Consider the following 21,521-nt stretch of genomic DNA (forward strand, 5'->3'; position numbering starts at 1 on the left):
CATTGATGAAGAACATGATATCAAGCTCCTACCGTGATACTTCTTCTCTTGAGTTCAGTTGTACCGTGGGTGGGGATCGAGCCGGGGACCTCCGCAGCTATGAGCGTTGACTACGGCCAACGTGTGCTAATGGACATTCGTGGACTCGACATCGTTGCGAACTTCCGTTTTGGTCCTTATAGCCCCCGTTCTACTGTCACATTGCTTGTCGTCTCTCCCAGTAATACCTCATCCATTCAACGATAGGCATAAATCACAACTGTGCCATCCCATACGCTTCTGCAGAGACATTCAGTGGTTATGCCACAGCACAGTGCTTGTGACTGGACTCGTGAACGATTACCGGAATTTTCTCAAGGATGAGGCGAGATCCTGTAGACTACTCAAGTGACTCGATTCAACAACCTTCCCACCCTTCCTGCCGTCAAAGGTATACCGAAACCTCAAGTGTGTCACCAAATCTGCATCAAGACTGGGTATGGTACATTCCATGATAATGGACTAGGTATATGGCCAGGGGCAGTTGAGATATGTCACATGAAAGACTCATCATTCTTGTCACGGAATTTTCGTATCCCTTACAGTTGATGTGTTTAGCTCCTCAAGGAGAACGTTAATGGATACTACGCGATAAGTTTTGATAAAAACCTATACGCCCTTCGGATCAACGATGAGTAGTCGTACATTTCCTACTGTGCATGCGTACTGTTTAAAGGTTCTAATATAACGCTTAGTGTATTGAATGCAGGGAAGCTTCTGTTGGCCTCATATGATGGTTACTCGGTCAACAAAACACAACCGAAATAATGATGAATGAATTGCCGCATCCTTAGTGACGAATCGGTGCATTACTTCACAATAACATGTGTCACTTCCCACGCACGACCCGCCACACCAGATGCTTCTCCTTGCGGCAACACTCTATCATCTTCAATGAATCACCGGTAACGTCATTTACCTGCTCACCGACTGACCATTCAACCATCGTTCATATGTTACTGCTGAGATCAGACTATTTCCCTGACTGTTGAAAACTAACAATCTCCTCCTATATGACGATAACTCCACTATTGCACTTACTCTAACAATGTGATCACCCTGTTTGAGCGCCTGTGAAGGATTACCCAAGTTGAACTTGTCCACCACCCCACCATTGGTGACCCTTTCCACAAGGAGGAACTCCGGGTACTGATGATCCACATCAATCCCAAGACGATCACCTGATGAGGCCACACAAAGGCCCCTTCACGGCCAACCCTCCAACTTCACCATCCTCTCGGTGTAGCTCCACCGTCCACGACGAGCCCTCGAGCCCGACACTAGACATCTTCCAACCGCGTACCTCAACAATGTATAGGAGGCATTGAAGAGGACTGCCTTACCGGAGAGGGCAGTACGCTGGCATCATCTTGATCTTTTGAATCATCACCCGCCAAGGACGGCAATGAATCGAAGGTACCGGAGGCCTTCTTACCTCGAGCGCTTCTTGGGAGCTCAAGCTGTTCCTCTGAGTCTCGCCGATCACAGCATTCAAATGTATTACCCATATATATCAATATAAAACCTGTTGGATCCATACCACTCCTCTGCCACAACAGCACGAGCAAACACCCCAACAACGCAGTTACTACTGAACGCAAGGCGTGGTGCAGAAAAAGGAAGTCACCTTAGGTCACATCAAAACGGCCTAGTACAGCAGAGACGGACAGCATAGTGTACACACTGGGAGTCACCACTCACTGTCACCACCATCCTACTACCTACAGGTTTTCCCACGTTATAATGTTACAATGTGGACCATAGTTCATAACCATTATCATCGAGATCTGCCACCGCTCCTGTTCGTCTTCAACACGATGTTGTTATCACCACGATACCTCCCTCCAGAAGACCGTCTCTTGAAAGGAGTACGCCTGACTTGCCCAGGGCCGCTACGACTCGACCAACCACCGCCTCCTCGTCTTGGAGTCCGGAACGACGACGACGACGACGACGATCTGGCTCTTTGAGGAGTCCTAGAATACTGCCCGGAATCTTCCCCCTCCTCGACCTCTTCGATTTCCGCCACGGATTCGTCAACTTTGCATACCTATAATGACAAGCAGTGTGAGAATATATGCACATGGTCAACTACACGTGTTGCTGCGTAAATTTTGGGAAATTATCGTTGGTTTTTGTACATTTCTAACCAAAATCGCATGTGGATCCTTATAATATGGTGAGGAAAGCCACGAGCTTAGTTGAGAAATCCGATCATATATATTCCCACACTGGTGACAACAATTCGCCATAACCGTAGCCATCAAAAAAAATGACAGAAATTTCCCAATTTTTCCTGGAGAAAAACCAACACGTGCGGACTCCCATATAACCTTCAGCACAGTTCCATCCACGTCTCTGCCATGTAGCTTACTCTCCGCAGTCTCAGCAGCATCACGTCGCACGAAGCCGATCAACGCTGTCGGTATAGAACCTCTATGGACCTAAACCCACGACCTAGGGGGAGGGTGGTAGAGAGGAGCAATACTACTACCTTTACAGTAACAACTGGACTGTTGACAGTAGTCTGGAATAGATGATACAATTGTTGTGGTGTTACAGTGGATGGACAGTTCCTTACAAAGACCCATGACCCGGCAGACATCGGACCAGTATACCTACAAATAAGAGGAGGAGGAGGGCGTCAGTGTAGTAGTGATAAACATGTGCTTCTCCAACAATGCTACATGTCGTGCCTCCACACATCCTTACCACTTCGAGAGTGATACGGATCAATGAGAGCTGAATCATCGACGGCTACACTCCTGACAGTAGAAGGGAGAGTGAACAGTAGTTCTCCACAATCGTACTAGCAATGGTAATACCACTATTTGGTGGGATAATTTTGGTATAATCTATTATGTAAATACCACACAGTGGTGAGCAAAGCGTGGTATAACTCCGCGGCCTCTCCACTACTACAATTACTACCCTCTACGATTCCCAAACCCGCTATTATCCCCCATGGCAACATCGTCATCGTCATCATCTGCCCTCGCGGATCGCCGTTTCCGTCGGGCCGATAAGGAGAAGACAGGCCTAGTTTAATAATCATACACAACAGAGTTGGAATCGAGTATCCATATATTACCCTTCTAAGAGAGCTCTTTCACCACCATGACCCCGCCCTTTACGCACCACACCAGCAGACCTAACCATAGTGCTACTACTGCCAAGATTCCAAAGGTAGTAGTACCCCTTGTTCTTGTTATCGTCGTCTCCTCCTCCAGTAGCAGCATCCCCCATGACTACCTCTTCAGCTGTCTGAGCTACCTCATCAGCAGCAGCACTCCGCATTCTGGAATAAATCAGTGGCGACACTAGTGATAGGAAGCTCACCTCCCAGCCTGTTGTCGTGTATCATCATTTGCATTAGCAAGTCGACGGACCTGATGACCATACTCTACACGACGACGACGACGATACTACTACAGTTACCCCTCTGAGGCTGGAAAGGAAGAGACGATTCGACATCTTGGTCAAATGGATAATCAACTACAGACGTAACAACCTCTGCTCGATAACAAGATGTGAACCTGATCCCCTCCACGGACCTTCTGCCCCTCGATACATTCAAATTCCAATGACGACTCGTATGCGTAATCAACCGGAAATTTATTCCCGGTAAACAACTACATCCGATTAGTTACGATCCCCGAACGAAATGACATCGAATGAGACGGGGCAATTTCTTCTCATGCTGTATGGAAGTTTACAACAGTTTATCACAATTTACATCAGGGTATTCACATTACAGTTAGATCACTACTGTACGGTATCAGCCAGAGTGAATGACCAGGGCATATACTACCCTGGAAGTGGCAACAGGTGAGTAACAAAGACGAGGTGAACCCCCGCATAAAGATAGGTCACAATTTCAGAGCGAACGATTCAAGGTTACAACGAATCGCACCATACACCCCGAGTTGGGCAGTAATGTACACGATAATCAAGCGGAAGACACTGCATTGACCTCATGTCGTGGTCGGGGTAGGAGTAACAGAATTGAGAAGTGTGCGATGGTGCTAAACTATCTTCATTCATGGCTTTCCTCTGGAACTAGGTCAAGTACATTTTATAAGATGTACTTGTCGAATACATTGATAAAAGTTTGTGTCTTTGAATACTGTGGTAACCACTTCTCGGTTACCAATGCGGGTGTAGGAACAACACTTGAATAGAGTGTAGCTTGGATGGTGCGCAGCATAAATTGGAAAAAAGCCGGATGGCGGGATCGAACCGCCGACCTTCAGTTTACAAGACTGACGCTCTACCACTAAGCTAAACCGGCTTACAAAATCACGAGTACATCCTTGACTCCTTAGCTCTGTTATCAATCACCCAACTCACCGTGAGGCCATTGGAAAATAATGAGATGACATTCATGCAGTAACTCCATTAAGGTTGGGCAATATATTATCCAAATGCTTAGAGGACTCGAGTGTAGTGACAACCCTGTCCCTCAATGCTGTTAATTTTTCCACTGATATCGATTTCTCAATACTATCAATAACCTCCCCCAACTTCTCCTTCACACTCGAGGCCAATGGATCAGACCTGACAAGCAAATTTTTATGCAACTTTCCAACCTTCAATTGAATCCACGGCTTACCTCTGACCCGCAGTCTTGTGAGCCTCCATTAGTCCATTCATAGCGTCCATCACATGCATACGTATTCCCACCGTGAACAGGTCAGCCCTTATCGGAAACGGAAATGGATGTCGTACCACGACATTGTCAATTCGATAGTCCTCCAACCGGCCTCCTTCCCAGTCCACGTAATTTCCTCCCAGCACCACCCCAACATAGACGCTGGCACCCTGCGGCTCCTCTCTAGCCCCGAAGCCTCGAGGTACATGGACTTGATACAACAACGCCAACTTGCCCCTATCAGTACACACCACCCGACTACACGTACCCAACCTTTTCTCTGCATGCAATGCCCTTGCACTCTCCTGTAGTCTGCCAACCCGGTCGCCCAACCTGACGATTTCCTTCATAACTTCCTCCGCGGTAGCACCTCCAACCAACAGCCCTTTCCCTCGATTCGCTATAGCCTCCCATGCACAGTTGAATTTACCATTCGGAAGCGACAAATTACGACGACTGGTCGAACCGTGCACATGAACATCCGGGTCGCCCTCTTCGAAGACGATTGCAATCAGGCCAGATGCCGTTTCGAATTTCCTCGCGCCGAGCTGATCGGCAAGCAACTCGCGGTATCTGAATCCCACTACTGCAGCGCGCCAGCGCACAGCGAAGATTTTGGATATCTTACCCTCTCAGCACAGCCGTCCAATACGCCCAGCATTTCCTCCAATTATTGCTCCTAGTCTGGGCCGTCACTTTAGCATCCAATTCCTCCCTCTGTTTCACCAGTACGTCTCGCGACTCCATCAACTTCGCCAACTACAGCAGGACCTCATAGGCGCAGGTTCGATCCCTGGTGAGTACATTTTTAATTTCCTTATCCACCTTCTCCTCCAGCTGAGCACACCTTCTCTCAATACTCCCATCAGCCACAGCATTCACCAACAGCTCTGAATAGTCGCTATCCTCACCTGATAACACTACCACTAAGACAGCCCTAGACAGCTGCGTCAGAGGCAAACAGATCATCCCCCTTGATCAGGCGGAAAATTCCAACATCCCTATCGTCATCCACTAGTAGTGTTGTAATATATGTAATCGCTTTCCTCAGCGGCTGAGCTCGGGAGTTTCCTCACTAATTATACAAGTTTACATACGAATTGGCTCAGAAGCAGTCCACAGAAAGCAGGGAGAATTCCCCAAAATTTCCTCCCAGAATTTTCATATTGTCACCAACACATGTGGTTGACCATGTGCAATTCTTTTTTCCCACACTGTCCACTACAATAAGCCTCGAACCCACCTCTTGTTGTTGGACCGTCCACAATTAATCTACCGTACCTTTGAATGATTCCAGCCGCCCTAGTCTCCTGCTCGGCCAAGGACACCTAAGACCAACTCACGACAAAGCCGGCTATTCACAAGCACTACCCTAGCGTCCTGGAGCCTGCACTCAGCTCTCAGTTCCTCACGCTTCTTATGGCCAATGGCGAGCTCCCCCTCCAATGCGAATCGGTCGAAGATTTCATGCCAATACCGTAGCAGATCCTCCCTCACCCCTGAGGGCCCCATCGCGGTCGCGTTAGTCGGAGTCTTAGACTCCACAACTGCCGAGTTGCATCTACCACCGATCGAACTCCAGCAAGCACTGAGCCTGGCCACCACTACCTCTCCCTGAATATTTCCTCGACGTCCTCAGACCAACCACCCAAGGCTTCAGCATCAACCAATATCTTCTCGCGACTCAACATCGCCACCTTCTTCTTAATCTACAATAGAAAACTCTACTGCCTATAGACGTGTTGAGGAATATATGTTCGCTTTCCTCAGCTAAGCTCAGAAGTTTCCCATACGAATTCGTACCGAAACGAAAAATATTTTTTCCAAGTTCCCTCACAATTGTTGTGTACATATTTCCCCACACCAATAGACTCACCTCGACCTCCTGCATGTCCGCAATCCCTATCTTCCTACGTACACCTGCTACACGTCGCCTCAAATCCTTACATAAGACCTCCACCGTCAACAGGCCAGAGCCGCCGCCGCCGCCTTCTGACTCCATCCTGAGAGGAGCCCAGCAATGACCATACCACCCCTCCCCATCCAGCCCACTCTTCAATGGTCTTCCCCAGCAACTCCGCCACATCTTGGAGATCGTCGTCCACACCACCTCCCTCAGCTGCCGATGCAACTACTTCCCAGAGGATCGACTGAGCCCTCTCAACAACAGCGTAGGGGTCTGTCGATGGTTGCTCCTCTCCGCGATCATCCCCCTCAACTTCATCACATGGCTCGGGGACATCCGCATCATCCCTGTGAACCAGCTGAGTCCTGAAGTAAATCCACCACTCAACTTTTCCTAACGTCTCATCGAGAGCTCATCAGAGTATCCACAGATAACTATCGAATCTTCAACATGGAATTCCCTCTAACAACGGCGATTGGGTAAATACCAATTCAGAGATTATGCGAGCGATAGCTTCCTAAACCTGCACCCACGGAGAAACGGTAATCTCCTCCTCCCCTTCTTCTGCAATGGTGTCCTCAATGACAGGAAGATGCCACTCTTGGGTCGGAGCAGTCAAGCCGTTCGAATCCTCACCAGCTGCCCAGATCGGCGGCTTGCTGCTGATTCGTCTCTGGAAAACACATGTGGCCCTCCAAAGAAAATGCCCTCATGCCGACCTTAGAACTGTATCTTGATTCGCGGTAGCCTGTGGACACTTGCTCCAAGTCGTAATTCTCTTTGCTAGTCTCATCCAACTCGCTGTTCTCAAACCCACCAGCCATTTGCCTGGACCCATTAGACTCCATAAACTCCGATGGATCAGCTTCCGAATAACCTAAGCATGCCCTCCTCCTCCACCATGCAGTTCTAATCGGGACTCACTGCTATGGCGTAATATTCGCTTCATCTCGGTATGGGAGACGATGGATTTCTTCCCCGTCCCCTTCCTAGTGCTCTTAACACTCGTACCAATCTCGCTGTACATACCATCTTGGGAGGTAGACGATGGACTGAAAAGAAAAGCCTTCTGCCGGAGTTAAACCGACGACCTCCCGCTTACTAAGCGGGTGCTCTACCAACTAAGCTAAGAAGGCTGACAAAGACCATAAATGGGTCAACCTAAGACTCACCAGATATTCGAAAAGCTGTCCCGACGATGCGTCAATGGTGTCTCGTATCCTCCTAGGCCATACGATCTGAACATCCATGAGAGCCCATCACAGTAGACAACCCTGTCGGAGATCTGCCCGTCCTCCTACTCGGACACTCCAGTCGGGGAGAAGTCAACTGCAGCAGCATTGAGGACAGGTGATAACTGTTGAGTTGATGACCCGACCGACTGCCTCACTCCTCCACCCGGACTCTGCCACGTATCCTACCATCGTCACTATCACCTACTACTACAAAGATTAAACTACCTCCTCCTCCTCGTCGTGGTCGTCGTCTTGAGTGTTCATTTCCGTGTCCATCTCGATACCATTGACAGCATGTCCAACAGCCTCAGCTGGTTCGGGAGACGACGACCTTTGCATATCCACATCACTCCACTCTCCCTCAGGCTCCCCCTGCTTTTGAGTAGCCCCCTGCTGTGTGGGGGAGGGCACCGGAAACGATGCTAGGGTACGTGGGCCTCCTGAAGGACCTAACCCTACTATAATGCTAATCTACCAAGCAGGGGCATACCATGATGGCCCTTCTTATCCTTCAACTCCAACATCTCCCTAGGGGCCTGACTCGTCGTATAAGCATCTGTGAGCTCCCCCAACTCGCTGAGCAATCTGGAGTCTTCCGAATCAGCAAAGGGCGTTAGGACATCCCCACTGCCCTGACTCGGCATGGGTGTTTTCTGTCTCCTCGCCAACGCCGATGAGGGCGGCTTTGAACTACTACCACAACAACTTCAACTCACATCATCGAATGCCTCCAACCCACTCTCTCCTAGGATCTGGTGAGGCGATGTTCTCCTCCACATCCATTGAAGCCACTTCAACTGACGGCTCAGGCATTCCCCTATTACTAACGATTTCCTTCACAGGTCTACTCTCAGCTTGGCCCTATCAATACAACATAATACAACCTACCCGATGATGAGCTCCCACCTGAGTCGGGAACTCCAATGGCACTGTTCCTAAGAAGTCATCCCGACTACTATCACTTCGTCCAGTAAGACTAGTTCGACGTATCCACCTACGACCCCAGTCACCGATGAGCCATCCAGCAAGCACACTACTTAAGAGGAGTTGTATGGTTGCCTCCAAGACCGGCCTTATTCGGAGTGCCCCCCACCGTAGAAGATGGTGATGCATCGCCCACACCAACAGGTCTACTTTCCGCCCTACCTTCCGTCGCTCCTGAAGCTCTCATCACTAAACGTAGTCAACAGCCCTTCCCTCACCATGTTCAGATGTGAATGTGTTGGAGTCCATAGGGGACAAGGCCTCCTCCACCGAAACCATCAATGAGGACGGCTCAACAGGCTCCCTATTGCTACTCCCACCCGACCTAGGGCTGCTGCCTTCCACCACCTGAACATTCCTCTTCTTCCCATCACCACCACTCGACGTCCCCGATGGACTGAAAGTCAGACAAGTTCAGGAAGGTGTGGTATGAACACATTCCATCACCTCTCATCTCCCTTCCTATAATGACGAGTTCGCCTAGTACTGAACCCCACCGACTTAGTCGATCTACCACCCTCTGTGTCGACCCTCCGCAGTGAAGACTTCTGCATACTTACTACCACCAAAAATACCACCCCACTTTGTATTCCCATAACAACACAAGCATCGCTCCGCTGTGAAAACTCCAATTAAATCATAATACACTATACTATCATTCCTCCCCAACGACGTCAATACAAGTCACTAACTATCGATTCCCAATTATCACTCCCACCACTCGCTACACCCCACCAAGCAACCTATTCCTCTATCCACACGGCAGTAGGTGAACACCATGATCAGCCTCGTTCTAATAGAGTGTGGTTATAACGCTGATTCACATCGCTAGCCTCAGCAGACCATTCAACACAGTAGAGTGTTGCAGCACAGTGTAACCCATACGGCAATCCCTACTATACATTCCTCAACAATACAGCTCTACTCTCAAAAATAGCTGAGCTCGAGGAGTTCCTCCAACATCGTATCATCATGATCTCTACTTCATCGACATAGCAAAGGATGATAAGCCCCGGGCTGCTGCTGGTGTACCAGACGATCCCCTCTAGGGGTCTCCAACATGTGCACCTAACCACCACATTCAACTACTCGCTTTAATTCATCTATCAAGTAGGGCATATCTCAGTGAATACCAGAGCGACCACGGCCTGTTGAGTAATAGACAAGGAGGCAAGCATAGGGCTTCATACCACACTCCTACCACATCACGATGCTCGACCAATACCATCACAACTATTAAGTCTACTACAACACAACAGTGTCATACAATCAAAATTACAATGGGAATTCATCATCATTCAGTTCGACTGCTCCTGCTATTGCCTTTCTCCTTCTCCTCTGTGTCCTCGTCATCACCCCATTCGTGCCGATAAGCATAATATCCATCCTGAAGTGGTAGGACCACATCCGAGCCGTCAGTACCATCACTGAGCTCATCGTAGAACTCTACATCGCTATCATCAGCCTCTTCACCAACAAAGACCTCCGGCAACACTGACACGCCTGTCAAGCTCTCAGTCGCCCAATACCGAGTTAAAATGTCAGCCGCGGGGTTCGAACTCGGGACCTCGGCAGGATGCTCACACTCCCTTATGATATTCTTCACTCTATACGCATCCCCCACACTTGGCTCGAAGACCATCACCCCCATATACCTATATTCATGCACATCGGCTACTCGGGGACTCAATTTCGCGCGCCCTGAAATTCCACTCACAGCTACAGCAGGCACCGTCTTTGCCGCAGTAAATACACCAGCGAATTTCGGAGACCTCACTTCAACACTTGGATGGATATACGCGATCCTATCGAATTCCACCAACTCAAGTGCTGCCAGCATAGTCAGCTCCCCAAACGATCGAGAGTAACTCGAATCGAAACAACGCTGTGAAGCAAACTCCGGCTGTAGTGTCAATTCAGTATCAGCCGGATTAGGTTTCGGCCGAGGATGGGTGAATCTCCATCGATTCCTATAAATTCTAGGTACAGGTACAACTCTATCCCAACACCCCTCAAAAGGCTCCATCACAACCTCGTCAACTCCCTCACCACTATGTACAGCAACCATGAGTATTCTAGGGATTCCACTACAGTACTCCCCCAAAGACCGACCCAACCGTTGTAGACTCCTTACGACCTCCGGACCATCTTCCCACCATCCCTTACCACCATCAGGAGCATAATACATCGACACAAACGCATAAGAATCACCACCACTCTCACAGTGTCCACCCCAGGACGTATCCACAAGCTCAAGACCGATCGGCCGCATACAGTGCGGACAACCAGTCATCACAGTCCTCATATTAGAAGTACTACTAACCTCATGATACGGCCCCGCACGGCTCCTATACAAGGTCACATCCAGCTCTTCAAGAGGCTCCATCGTATGATATGCCTTAGCCGGCCAGGTAAAGCATGAATACACTCCACCACCCTTTACAGTGTAAGCCGCATACTCCGGAGTAACAGCCAATACTTCCCCTTTGCATAACGTCACCTCCCGCTCTCCCCTGAGCCCCTCTAACCTCACCACCATGTCCTCATCCAGGACATTGACAACAGTGAGTACATGATAATAAGCATTTGGTACGACCAGCCGACTACCTCTACTACCATCATCAGGTTGTAAAGCATAGCCCGACCAACACCGTAGGAGGGTCTCGTCAGTGTCATAAGCCGTCACGAAGTCGGTCACGCCGCTCCTACGATAATACTCCCCAATAATTCGACTCAGAGGATTCACAGAGTTGTCCGCCAGAAAATTCGTAGTCGACTTGAATCCCCACAAGTTCATAACACACCAACAATTTTCCTGCCTGTCCCCCCTCATCAGTCTTCGTACCACACTTCCTACACTTCCCAACAGATCACCGTTCTCTCCCGAGTACCCATCCAGCTCGCCCGCCTCAAACGCCATACCGCTGTCCATAGCTTCTATCACCACCTTCTGCACAGGATCATCAGTACCCTTCATAGGATCAGCGTCAACTTCAACAAGTACATACCCATTTTCCCTCAACTCATGATGCAAGTAATACCACACTTCTTCCGACAAGCCTCTAGGTTCAGCCACCAAAGCACCTTCCAATTCACTAATCCCTTCACGTAGTAATTCATCATCATAATCTTCCATTTTCGATAACAACTGCATCAGGTCTTCGTAACTGTCTCGATGATATCCGGAGGTGGCCATGTGGGTAGTGATGGGGACGGGAGGTTGAGCACGAGGAGGAGGAGGAGGGGTTCAGCGACGACGACGATGAGCAGGGTTCAATAGGCATCAACACTAAGCCTGAACAACCATCATCTAACTACACTCAACACAATGAGTCCAATAAGTAGAAACTCATGTTTCGTACATGATTCGTATCTTACCAACTCCGACCTAAGATTCGTCTCACAAGCCAAGGCCAATAACAATCTCCACGAGCTCCTTCATCAGGCTTTAACCAAATCTTCCTTTATTCATACAACCACATACACGACGATGAGACCGTCGCAGGTGACGATAGGATGAAAACCTGTAATACGAAAACACTCGTAAAAATTATGGAAGGTGTACGAAGGTAGACGAATCTGTACAATCTTGTTCCAGAGGCATATAACATAACACTGAAAGTGAGCTCCTAGCCAGATTAAACAACAACGCCAATGCTATTCAAACGACTACTCCTACCACCATGATCGTTCACGTCAGCCTCTATACGAACGAGTAAATACTACTATGTATTCTCTACATATACACAACAATCAACAGCTCCGCTGAGGTACCCTGCACAGCCAGCGTGCAACCAAGTCAAGTGCAGTGGAATTCCCGACCATTATCGTCATCTTACATTCACCGTTTCAACACGACGACAACCGCACGCAATGCGCTAAGACAATCTCGCTCGCCCAATAAATAAACCCACAACCTTCCATATAAAAACTCGAGATCACCTGCAGATCAGTTGATCTATGAAGTCCTTTACTAGTAGTAAATTCCCAAGCTCAGCTGAGGAGAGGAGAGCGAACATATATTCCTCATCATTCGAGGAGACAATGCTGGAGATGAATCAGCCACATGTTGCCATCGGACGGAGCGACGCGCATCATCACAATTCCAGGAGTGAAGAAGATGATGATTCCTATTATTGTGTGATAAGTATTCGTAGGCCTAAGGAAATTGGGTTATTCTCTCTATCTCCAACACACATGATAAACACCATTGCTCCTTAACCCATCATATACGATACATTAACAAGAACATTACTTATCATCATCTTCACAAGAACACTTCCTCACTGGCCTCAGGCTGAACTCCAGTGTTGGAGTATGAATATATGTAATCGCTTCCCTCAGCTGAGCTTGGAAGTATCCTCACTAATTACAGAAGTTTATATATACGAATCCGTGTAAAAAGGTACAAGAACCTCACAAATTTTCATATTGTCACCAACCAATGTACTTCACCATGAGCTGAACTCAGACACATGTTCATCGTAGAAACTGAGTAACCCTGCATTCAGTCCCTAGCAGCTAATCCCCCTCAGCAAAAACCAAATACGAAGTTATATACATCTAGGGGACAAATCATGAGCGGTCAAGAAGGGGCGGCATCTTTGGCCAGTAGCACCGCACTATGAAGATTATTCAGAACGGCAAGTCGTAGCATAAGTATGGTATTGAGGACAATAATCATCATATCCCATCAACTGGGAGAAGGAGTCGCCATAATAACAGCGAGTCCATTCAAAATTATGAAGGGAAAACAATGTGCCTTCGTGGTTAAATAGCCCATCGTACTGCTCTTGGCTCACAATCTGATACAAAAACCATCAAAAATGAGAGAATTATCAACTCGATACCACCCCTTCGCCACTTACTCCGTCTGGGACGATAAGGCTGTTCAGCTGATTCAGCGTATTCCAAGCATATTCAATGCCACCAGAAGGATTAGGGTAAGTAACCGAATCAAATGCACACATAGATATCTTGTGACAGTTCGCACCCAATTTGCAGGAACCCTGACATAATCACACACAATAACAATAACGACAATAACAACAATAACAACAATAACAACAATAACAACAATAACAACAATAACAACAATAACAACAATAACAACAACAACAACAATAACAACAATAACAACAATAACAACAATTACAACAATTACAACAATTACAACAATAACAACAATAACAACAATAACAACAATAACAACAATAACAACAATAACAACGATAACAACAATAACAACAATAACAACAATAACAACAATAACAACAATAACAACAATAACAACAATAACGACAATAACAACAATAACGACAACAACAACAATTACAACAATAACAACAATAACAACAATAACAACAATAACAACAATAACAACAATAACAACAATAACAACAATAACAACAATAACAACAATAACAACAATAACAACAATAACAACAATAACAACAATAACAACAATAACAACAATAACAACAATAACACATAACACATAACGACATAACGACATAACAACACAACAATAACACATTACACATTACACAATTACAACAATTACAACAATTACACATAACACATTACAATACACAGATTGATTTACAAGATATCTTACTCCACCATGATAGTGATCTAGCCCTTAAGATTCTCCCATCCCGGCTGAGTACACACCAAACATTGATCATGCAACATCCATCGTAGACGTCCAAGCAAATCATCAGGATCACTAAAACAACAAACACATCAAATAAGAACGATTCACAAACCCCGGCACTGTTCAAACTCACTTGCCAGTAGTGTCCACAATTTCATTCCTATACAGCATCATCAACGCGGAGTCAGCGTACTGCATCACATACTGCGTCCCCAGTGTATCAGGCGCGCCCTCGATCGTATATTGAACATAAATAGAGTTGGGTAAGTAGCCGAGATGTGTCTGTAGGTCAGTCTTCATCTGTTGAGCGTCTTGAAGGGCTTCCTTGACGTAATTCTGTGCGACATGCTCCACATCAAAACTCAGCCCAATCGGTGCAATCTCAGCCATCGTATTAGCATCCACATAATTGATAAGGAAATTCTTGAAAGTTTGCACGAACATAACCATCAGAGCACCCTCCTTAGAAACAACATCACCATAGGTCAACCACAATATGCCCTGATTGTTGGTTTTTCTTCTGAAGTTCACCATGAAGTTGACCAAATTCTCCGGAGTTGCGATGAAATTAGGATTGCTACTATCAGCAATATTCACAGACACATCACCACAATTCCACTGCTGACCCATATCCGAGTTGAGGAAGGCAAACAACAAATCGTCATTATTACGCCAGTAGTCCTGCGACCATGTATACGTACCCAACATCTTCCCACTGCATTGCGTACTAGGTTTCGACCGACTTGTCGGCGATTGACTAGTAGCTGGATAAGTGGCAGTGGCAGTAGTGAAAGTAGACGCGTTGGTTTTTCCCATGAAAGTTGTAGTAGTGATAGCACTACCCGTACTGTGCGACGATACCCCAGTTGTAACTTCCCCAGAGAGGCCAGGAGTGGCAGTAGTAGACGAAGAGGATGTAGTAGATGTGGAAGAACAACCCGAGAAAATAATAGAAACCACAGTAACAGTAACAATAACAGCGGGCTTCAGGGCGAACATGACAATGAGAAATAAACAAACCCAACTGATTGACTGATCCTATCCGAACCAAATAAAGCTATTCACTTAGGAACTAAACGGTACTGTGGGAATATATGTCCCCTTTCCTCACCTGAGCTTAAAAGTTTCCTCAAGAGAAATGTACAGAAACCAAGGAGAATTTCTTCTAAATTTTCATATCGTCGGCCATACGCACTGCTAAATATCTCAACCCGTAAATGACAATATAGTAGACGAAGTATCTTCATGACAATGACCATCACAATTGCACAATGTGATCTCACAGTGAGGCAAGCTACTACTAGTAATAACCGTAGACACAACACCTCAAAATAAATACTATCAAAACGGCGACTCCAACTATACAGTCTCCACCCTCCTCTACTCTTCCTACTCCTCTATAGTGTGTATCTCAACATCACCACTACAAAGCCGCCGACACAAGAACTGTCCCTTCAGTGCGGCACCCACTCGATCGTCATTACAATGCGACATGCAAGAACTTCAGAGAGCCTAACTTTTGTAAGCCCAACATCGTTTACTTCCGCGCTTACTGCAAAACGAATATATCTGCACTGATAGTAGAGCGCCGAACAGTGCTGACGCCCAAGAGACAGATTTCAGCTATAGTTGTGTTCATACACAGGTTCGATCCCTGGGTGCAGCATTTTTAAATAGCTAGTACCAATGTTGGGAAATATGTTCGCTTTCCTCAGCCGAGCTCAGGAGTTTCCTCACATACAAATTTGAGGAGAGGCGTACAATAACTCGCCAAATTTCCTATATTGCCACCAACACATGTAGTTGTCCATGTGTATACTTTCCCCCCACACTGGCTAAGATTGAGTTGATGATACCATCCTAAGGCCAGTCGGGTCTAATACAACGTATACAACACAACAAAAGGTCAACGTTACTACGAACATGTGTCAAAGCATGCAGCAAAAGCTGGTAAAATTACATGTACTGGGATTCGAACCCGAGACCTCTCATTGATTTCTGAAATAGCATCACAGATTCGTCACGCGCCACGAAATTACCCCACCTACCTCGACACCGCATTACTGACCTTTCCACCAAGCCCTATCCTAACCCCTCCACGATCCTCCTCCTCCTCCTCACTAACACTCGATAAGGACATTTCACTTTCCCTCAATAACCCCGGCAACGCGTTAGGCTGTGCAATGAGCAGCCGATGGAGATCGTCCGCTCTGATAGAAAAAACATAAAAACACCCGAGTAGACCTCTTCTGAGCTTCAACAGCGCTCAAGTTCCACATGTTCAATCCAATTGCAGGAGCGCTTCTGAAGCTCAGCACAATTCTATAAAACACCGCTCAATACTAAGTATACTACTATAGTTAATGTAGTGTATTCGCGGGATGTTAAATAGACCTTTCTCCCAAGGTCGAGATCTACATGTTAAAAGAGCGCTCTTGATGCAGCTCAGAAGAGACATATATCAAGCATGACTACGACTACTCCCTACATCTCAAATTCCCCCTTCCTATCCACTTACAAAATCTGTGATTCTCTCTCATCCATTACTCTCATATCCGCTACTTTATCATCATCATCATCATCACCTCCTCCCACAGACCCCTCCACAGACCCCTCCACAGACGCCTCGTTCTCCCTCGTTTCCTCCACCAACACATTCCGTCCGATCATACGCCCTATCTGCTCCCGTACGCCGACGAGTCTACTATCATCACCATCATCCTCAGACAATGCACTCAGGATCCCCTCCGGTGTACACCGCGGCACGACGCTAACAGCTGTTAACCAATCCTTCACTACCACTTCCTCTTCCTCAACCGGCCTGATACAATCCACACACATCAAACCCGCACAGGTTCTAATCCCAGACTCGTTATTTCACTAATACACCGTCAAGATTATTATAAAATTTTGTCTGTACGAAAATTATGGTATAAACTTCCGCAGTGGGCTGCATAGACAGTCTTATAGAGGAAAAGGAGCTGATCCAGAATTAATTTCATTTTAAAACATGTCGTTCAGAAATTATACATTACAGCATTCTCTTCAAAGGAAATGCATCCCGACAAACTTTTTCACTAAACACGTACGCTATATATCGCTTCCCCAAGTACTTTCCTTTCCCCGATGAAGCCCTCCTGTTTTCTCCCAGCGTCGAGAGAAGACTCGTCCGAATCAGCTTAGCAACATCATCATCCTTCTTATCACACAAAACAGCCGCTAACAACATATCCAACTTCGCGTCAATCTGCCGCCTATTGCACTTCAATCGATCCAATATATTCTCTTCTTGTCGTAGTAATTCCCATCTAACCTACACAATATCCAATATCGATCACCTGATCGATTTCCTCCGATACCAACCCTCTCGAACTTCTTATCCAGAGTGTACTGGACCCTCAACAAGTCCTTCCCCTTAGCCTGTCCAGCTATCCTCAAACAGCCTTCCACAAATTCTGTGTAAGTCACCTAACAATCCAGTTATAAATCCATTAAGTCGGGCGAGCGAGATTTTACCCGGAAATTCACCCATTCATACGAAACAACCCAACTCTCTAAAACGGCGTATATAAGAATAGTTCTATAGGCTAGAACCGAATCACGGAGTAAAATGTGTGTAATTAATCGAAGAAATTGAAGAGAATTTTTCAGTTTTTATAAATATTTCTTGATAAAATTTTTGCATCCCGAACAGAATTTTTGATACCACCAATATTTTATTCCGTTCGAATAGTAAATAGCAATGGATCGCGATAAGTAGTATTGAAATAAGTTCTACGATAAAGCGAATAAATACTCACGAGCGCACAGTGAATATTCCAATACCACACCACCCACAATTCACACGCCAACCTCCCTCCCCACTACCTTCCTCGATCGATTGATATCAATCAGACTAAACAAGTCCGCTGCATCACGAAGGGACACATCCGCAAACTTCAACTTCTGTGCTACTTCTGGTATCCGAAGAACCTGAACAACATCTAGTCAATTCCACAACAAATCGATCAACAAGGCGAGCGCGACACGCCAGAAAGTAATGCATCTACTCTAACAAACTCTTCCTCAGATATCCAACCTCGACCCTCTTTATCAGCCTCCTTAAACACCTCATGCAGGTGACTGAACGCCTGAGAGGAAAAGAACCAATACCTATCGATATCACCAGACCCTTCGAAAAAAATCATGATCTGAAATACGCAGATACATCCCTACACTCTGTAGTAATAAAGCACGATACGAGACACACAAAGTATTCTCAAAAAACTACAGAGTTTCTCGAGATCCATACAAACATCAGACTTCGATCGGCTGACATCAGCAATAGGAATTTCCCATCATGCTGAATTTTATGAAACCGTCACCATAGCGATATTCGTTCTCCTTATTTGCGACGGAAATTCACAGAAAGGCACTATTATTAGGAGTGCCAATGTCCTACAGCTAGAACCAATCACTCCATGTATCAATGAACTTAATCAGATCACATCGACACCACTCTTCATAGCGGCACATTTTTGATATTCACAACCTGTAGTATTATAATTATCGATAAAACTACAATTCCATTTTCTCACAACTGCATCATAAGGCTTCAATACTTCGCTTATCTATGAACAAGTTCTACCCCTTTTTATTACCATTCTGCGGTATTCCTCAGCGCGTCGATCCTTCTCCTCGTAATCCGTTCTTGAGACCTCCAATACCTCACAAAATCCACATTGTCATACCACTCCTCCTTGAACTCCTCTTACATTCTCTAATATCACACCAGTCATGAGGGACACTATAATGAAGTTCATGAAGAACACAAAGGGAATGATCATCAACGCGATTGCCGACATATAGTGGTTCGTCGCATAAAACCTGACACATCCTCACTAGAAGCTTTCACGTATACCGCCGTATCGGGAAATATAACCATGGACAACTACATGTGTCTGTGACGAAAGGCACAGTTTTGTAAATGTATGCATGAGTATTCCTAGGAAAAATATTGGGAACTGTTAATATTCTAAAAATATTCTTGTTGGTTTCTGAGCATTTCTATCCGAATTCGTTTGTGAAACTCCTGAGCTCAGCTTAGGGAAGCGCGCATATATTCCAACACTGGAATCACAACGAGTAGTGTTCCACACTGGCTTAGATATAATGGAGTTTCCCCCGTTTTACGTGTGGTGAAATGATGTTTATATATCTAATGATTATTATATTATCAACAATATAAACCTATATTATATTCAATAGCCTATTATTTATATATTATTAATACCCCCTATATGCTTTTCACTAGTGTTTTCTCCATATCACGGATGGAACTCCAGTAATAAGCTAACACATACTAAAGTGAAATGCTTATATTCGTGACCATTACTCATATATAAGGGCGAGCGAGATATTCACAGCCCGTACTGTATTTTTATACTGGAGTTTCACTGGTTCTACGTGAATGTGAAATGTGTTTTTCACATCACGAGTGAAACTCCATTCTAAAGCATCCAAATAAGGGGAACTTACACTTCAGGCCAATTTTCCAGAGTAACCAATTGGAACATAGTGAGCATTGACTGAGGCACCGATTGGAACGGAGGCTGTCCATACGTGCCTATAAGGATGACAAACATGTTATGAGGACGGACCCAGGTTCGAATCCCTCCGACGTCAATTCTAAACTATTTTCCTCTTGCGACGATTCACTCACTATTCAATTTGTAAAGTCGAGCTTTCACTTACATAATCCTTTCACAAGATCAATTCAAAACTAGGAAATCGTCCAGGAGCTCATAATACTCCCGGGAAGAACACATTTTGAATTCCCCACAGGGCTAGGATCACATACCTAAGCCAATTCCCCATATATATATGTCACATAAGGAACATTCCCTCAACTGTTATCAAAGCCATATCGATCACTATTCATTATCAGTTCATTCGACAACGCACTCCGAAGATTTAAGATATGCCAAGATACCACCTCCTACCTAGCCCTTTCGTTAACAATGTCGAGTCAGGATTCGCCATATCATCACTCCACTCATCCGCAATATTTTTGGTAAAGATACGCATCCCAACAGCGGCTACATAAATCAATATCGTCATCAGTATGACCATCCACAGCACCTGAGCGAATTCGCCATACCACTCTTTCCCAACTTCATATTCATGTTCATCGCTTTCTGTTCTTGAGAACAAGAGAACTCACATGATGTAGGAAGAACGATTTCACAATCACTGATCCGACACTGAACGTTTTTCCCCGTGTTATTCCTTCACTTTCCACCAATCGCAAACGATAACACACATACATAATATTCAACACATCTGCTACGACCATTACGAAGGATCCGTTTGTTAGAGGCGAGTGGTATGAATTTACTATAATTCGAAATGGCGCATATGTCCCTCAAGCGGTTAACGCACGAATGACGAACACTTTTGCAAATCGCAAGAATAGTATGGGAAAACATTTACATGGCCAACTACATGTGTCGGTGACAATATGTAAATTCTGAGGAAATTTTGCGAAATTCTCCTTGGTTTCTGAACATTTCTACCCGAGTTCATATATAAACTCCTCGAGCTAGCGAGGGAACTCCTCAACCCAGCTGATTCAACACCGCACAAGAGAGAGAGAATCTTCCCCATGAAAATTTCGCAGATTTTCTTACTATTTTGAATGCACAATATATTCCTCGCATGATCAACGCCAACGGCCGCAAGAATCGAAATAGGCGGGCAATTCTCGCAAGTCTGAGGAGTCTTCCCGTTCCTGAGGAAATAAAATGCACCATGCCGGGATCGAACCCGGGATCTCCACCATCCTACTCAGAAAGTTGAAGCTCCGAAGACTTTTCCCTGTGAAGAAAGGGACTATCCACATGCCAACCACATCAGAGATGACCAGTAACATATCAAACCAATTCCACGTATCGCGTACCCATACCCGTATCCCTTCAGCACGCAGGCGCACAACGAGCTCAGTAGCAAAAATGACCAGAAAAATGGAGTTTATTGCCAACCAGAAGGAACTGTCGTCGTTGACGTCAAGAT

At 45.9% G+C, this 21,521-nt stretch overlaps 3 protein-coding genes across 3 annotated transcripts; all 3 read right to left on the reverse strand.

The window, feature by feature from the left end:
• Positions 1-868: 868 nt before the first annotated feature.
• On the reverse strand, positions 869-9,382 carry Pmar_PMAR026891 (hypothetical protein; the record flags this gene model as incomplete). The annotated part of the gene is made up of 30 exons (XM_002766760.1): positions 9,263-9,382; positions 9,034-9,212; positions 8,869-8,989; positions 8,738-8,825; positions 8,571-8,692; positions 8,322-8,524; positions 8,057-8,271; positions 7,898-8,013; positions 7,769-7,834; positions 7,521-7,648; positions 7,316-7,473; positions 7,130-7,269; positions 6,743-6,961; positions 6,567-6,693; positions 6,299-6,399; positions 6,062-6,251; positions 5,934-6,018; positions 5,495-5,601; positions 5,319-5,449; positions 4,652-5,263; positions 4,554-4,596; positions 3,478-3,534; positions 3,379-3,428; positions 3,236-3,337; positions 3,131-3,190; positions 2,971-3,078; positions 2,534-2,657; positions 2,414-2,483; positions 1,081-1,220; positions 869-958 (listed from the first exon to the last, which is right to left on the reverse strand). The coding sequence occupies exons 1-30, from the start codon at positions 9,367-9,369 to the stop codon at positions 869-871; spliced, it is 4,059 nt and encodes a 1,352-aa protein (XP_002766806.1). The 5' UTR covers positions 9,370-9,382.
• Positions 9,383-10,099: 717 nt separating this feature from the next.
• On the reverse strand, positions 10,100-12,112 carry Pmar_PMAR026892 (hypothetical protein). The gene has a single exon (XM_002766761.1). It carries the CDS (start codon positions 12,009-12,011, stop codon positions 10,110-10,112), a length of 1,902 nt encoding a protein of 633 aa, XP_002766807.1. The 5' UTR covers positions 12,012-12,112; the 3' UTR covers positions 10,100-10,109.
• A 1,473-nt stretch (positions 12,113-13,585) lies between these two features.
• Pmar_PMAR026893 (hypothetical protein) lies at positions 13,586-20,095 on the reverse strand (the record flags this gene model as incomplete). The annotated part of the gene is made up of 12 exons (XM_002766762.1): positions 13,586-13,620; positions 13,680-13,824; positions 14,489-14,543; positions 14,605-15,152; positions 17,019-17,292; positions 17,585-17,784; positions 17,835-17,939; positions 18,339-18,443; positions 18,521-18,601; positions 19,112-19,177; positions 19,226-19,337; positions 19,989-20,095. The coding sequence occupies 12 exons, from the start codon at positions 20,093-20,095 to the stop codon at positions 13,586-13,588; spliced, it is 1,833 nt and encodes a 610-aa protein (XP_002766808.1).
• Positions 20,096-21,521: the final 1,426 nt, after the last annotated feature.

The sequence above is a fragment of the Perkinsus marinus genome (assembly GCF_000006405.1).
Source record: "Perkinsus marinus ATCC 50983 genomic scaffold scf_1104296971938, whole genome shotgun sequence".
Taxonomy (NCBI): domain Eukaryota; phylum Perkinsozoa; order Perkinsida; family Perkinsidae; genus Perkinsus; species Perkinsus marinus.

Bases quoted from the DNA above. Each gene is read 5' to 3' on its own strand.
- Pmar_PMAR026892 (XM_002766761.1), bottom strand. From the start codon at position 12,011: ATGGCCACCTCCGGATATCATCGAGACAGTTACGAAGACCTGATGCAG.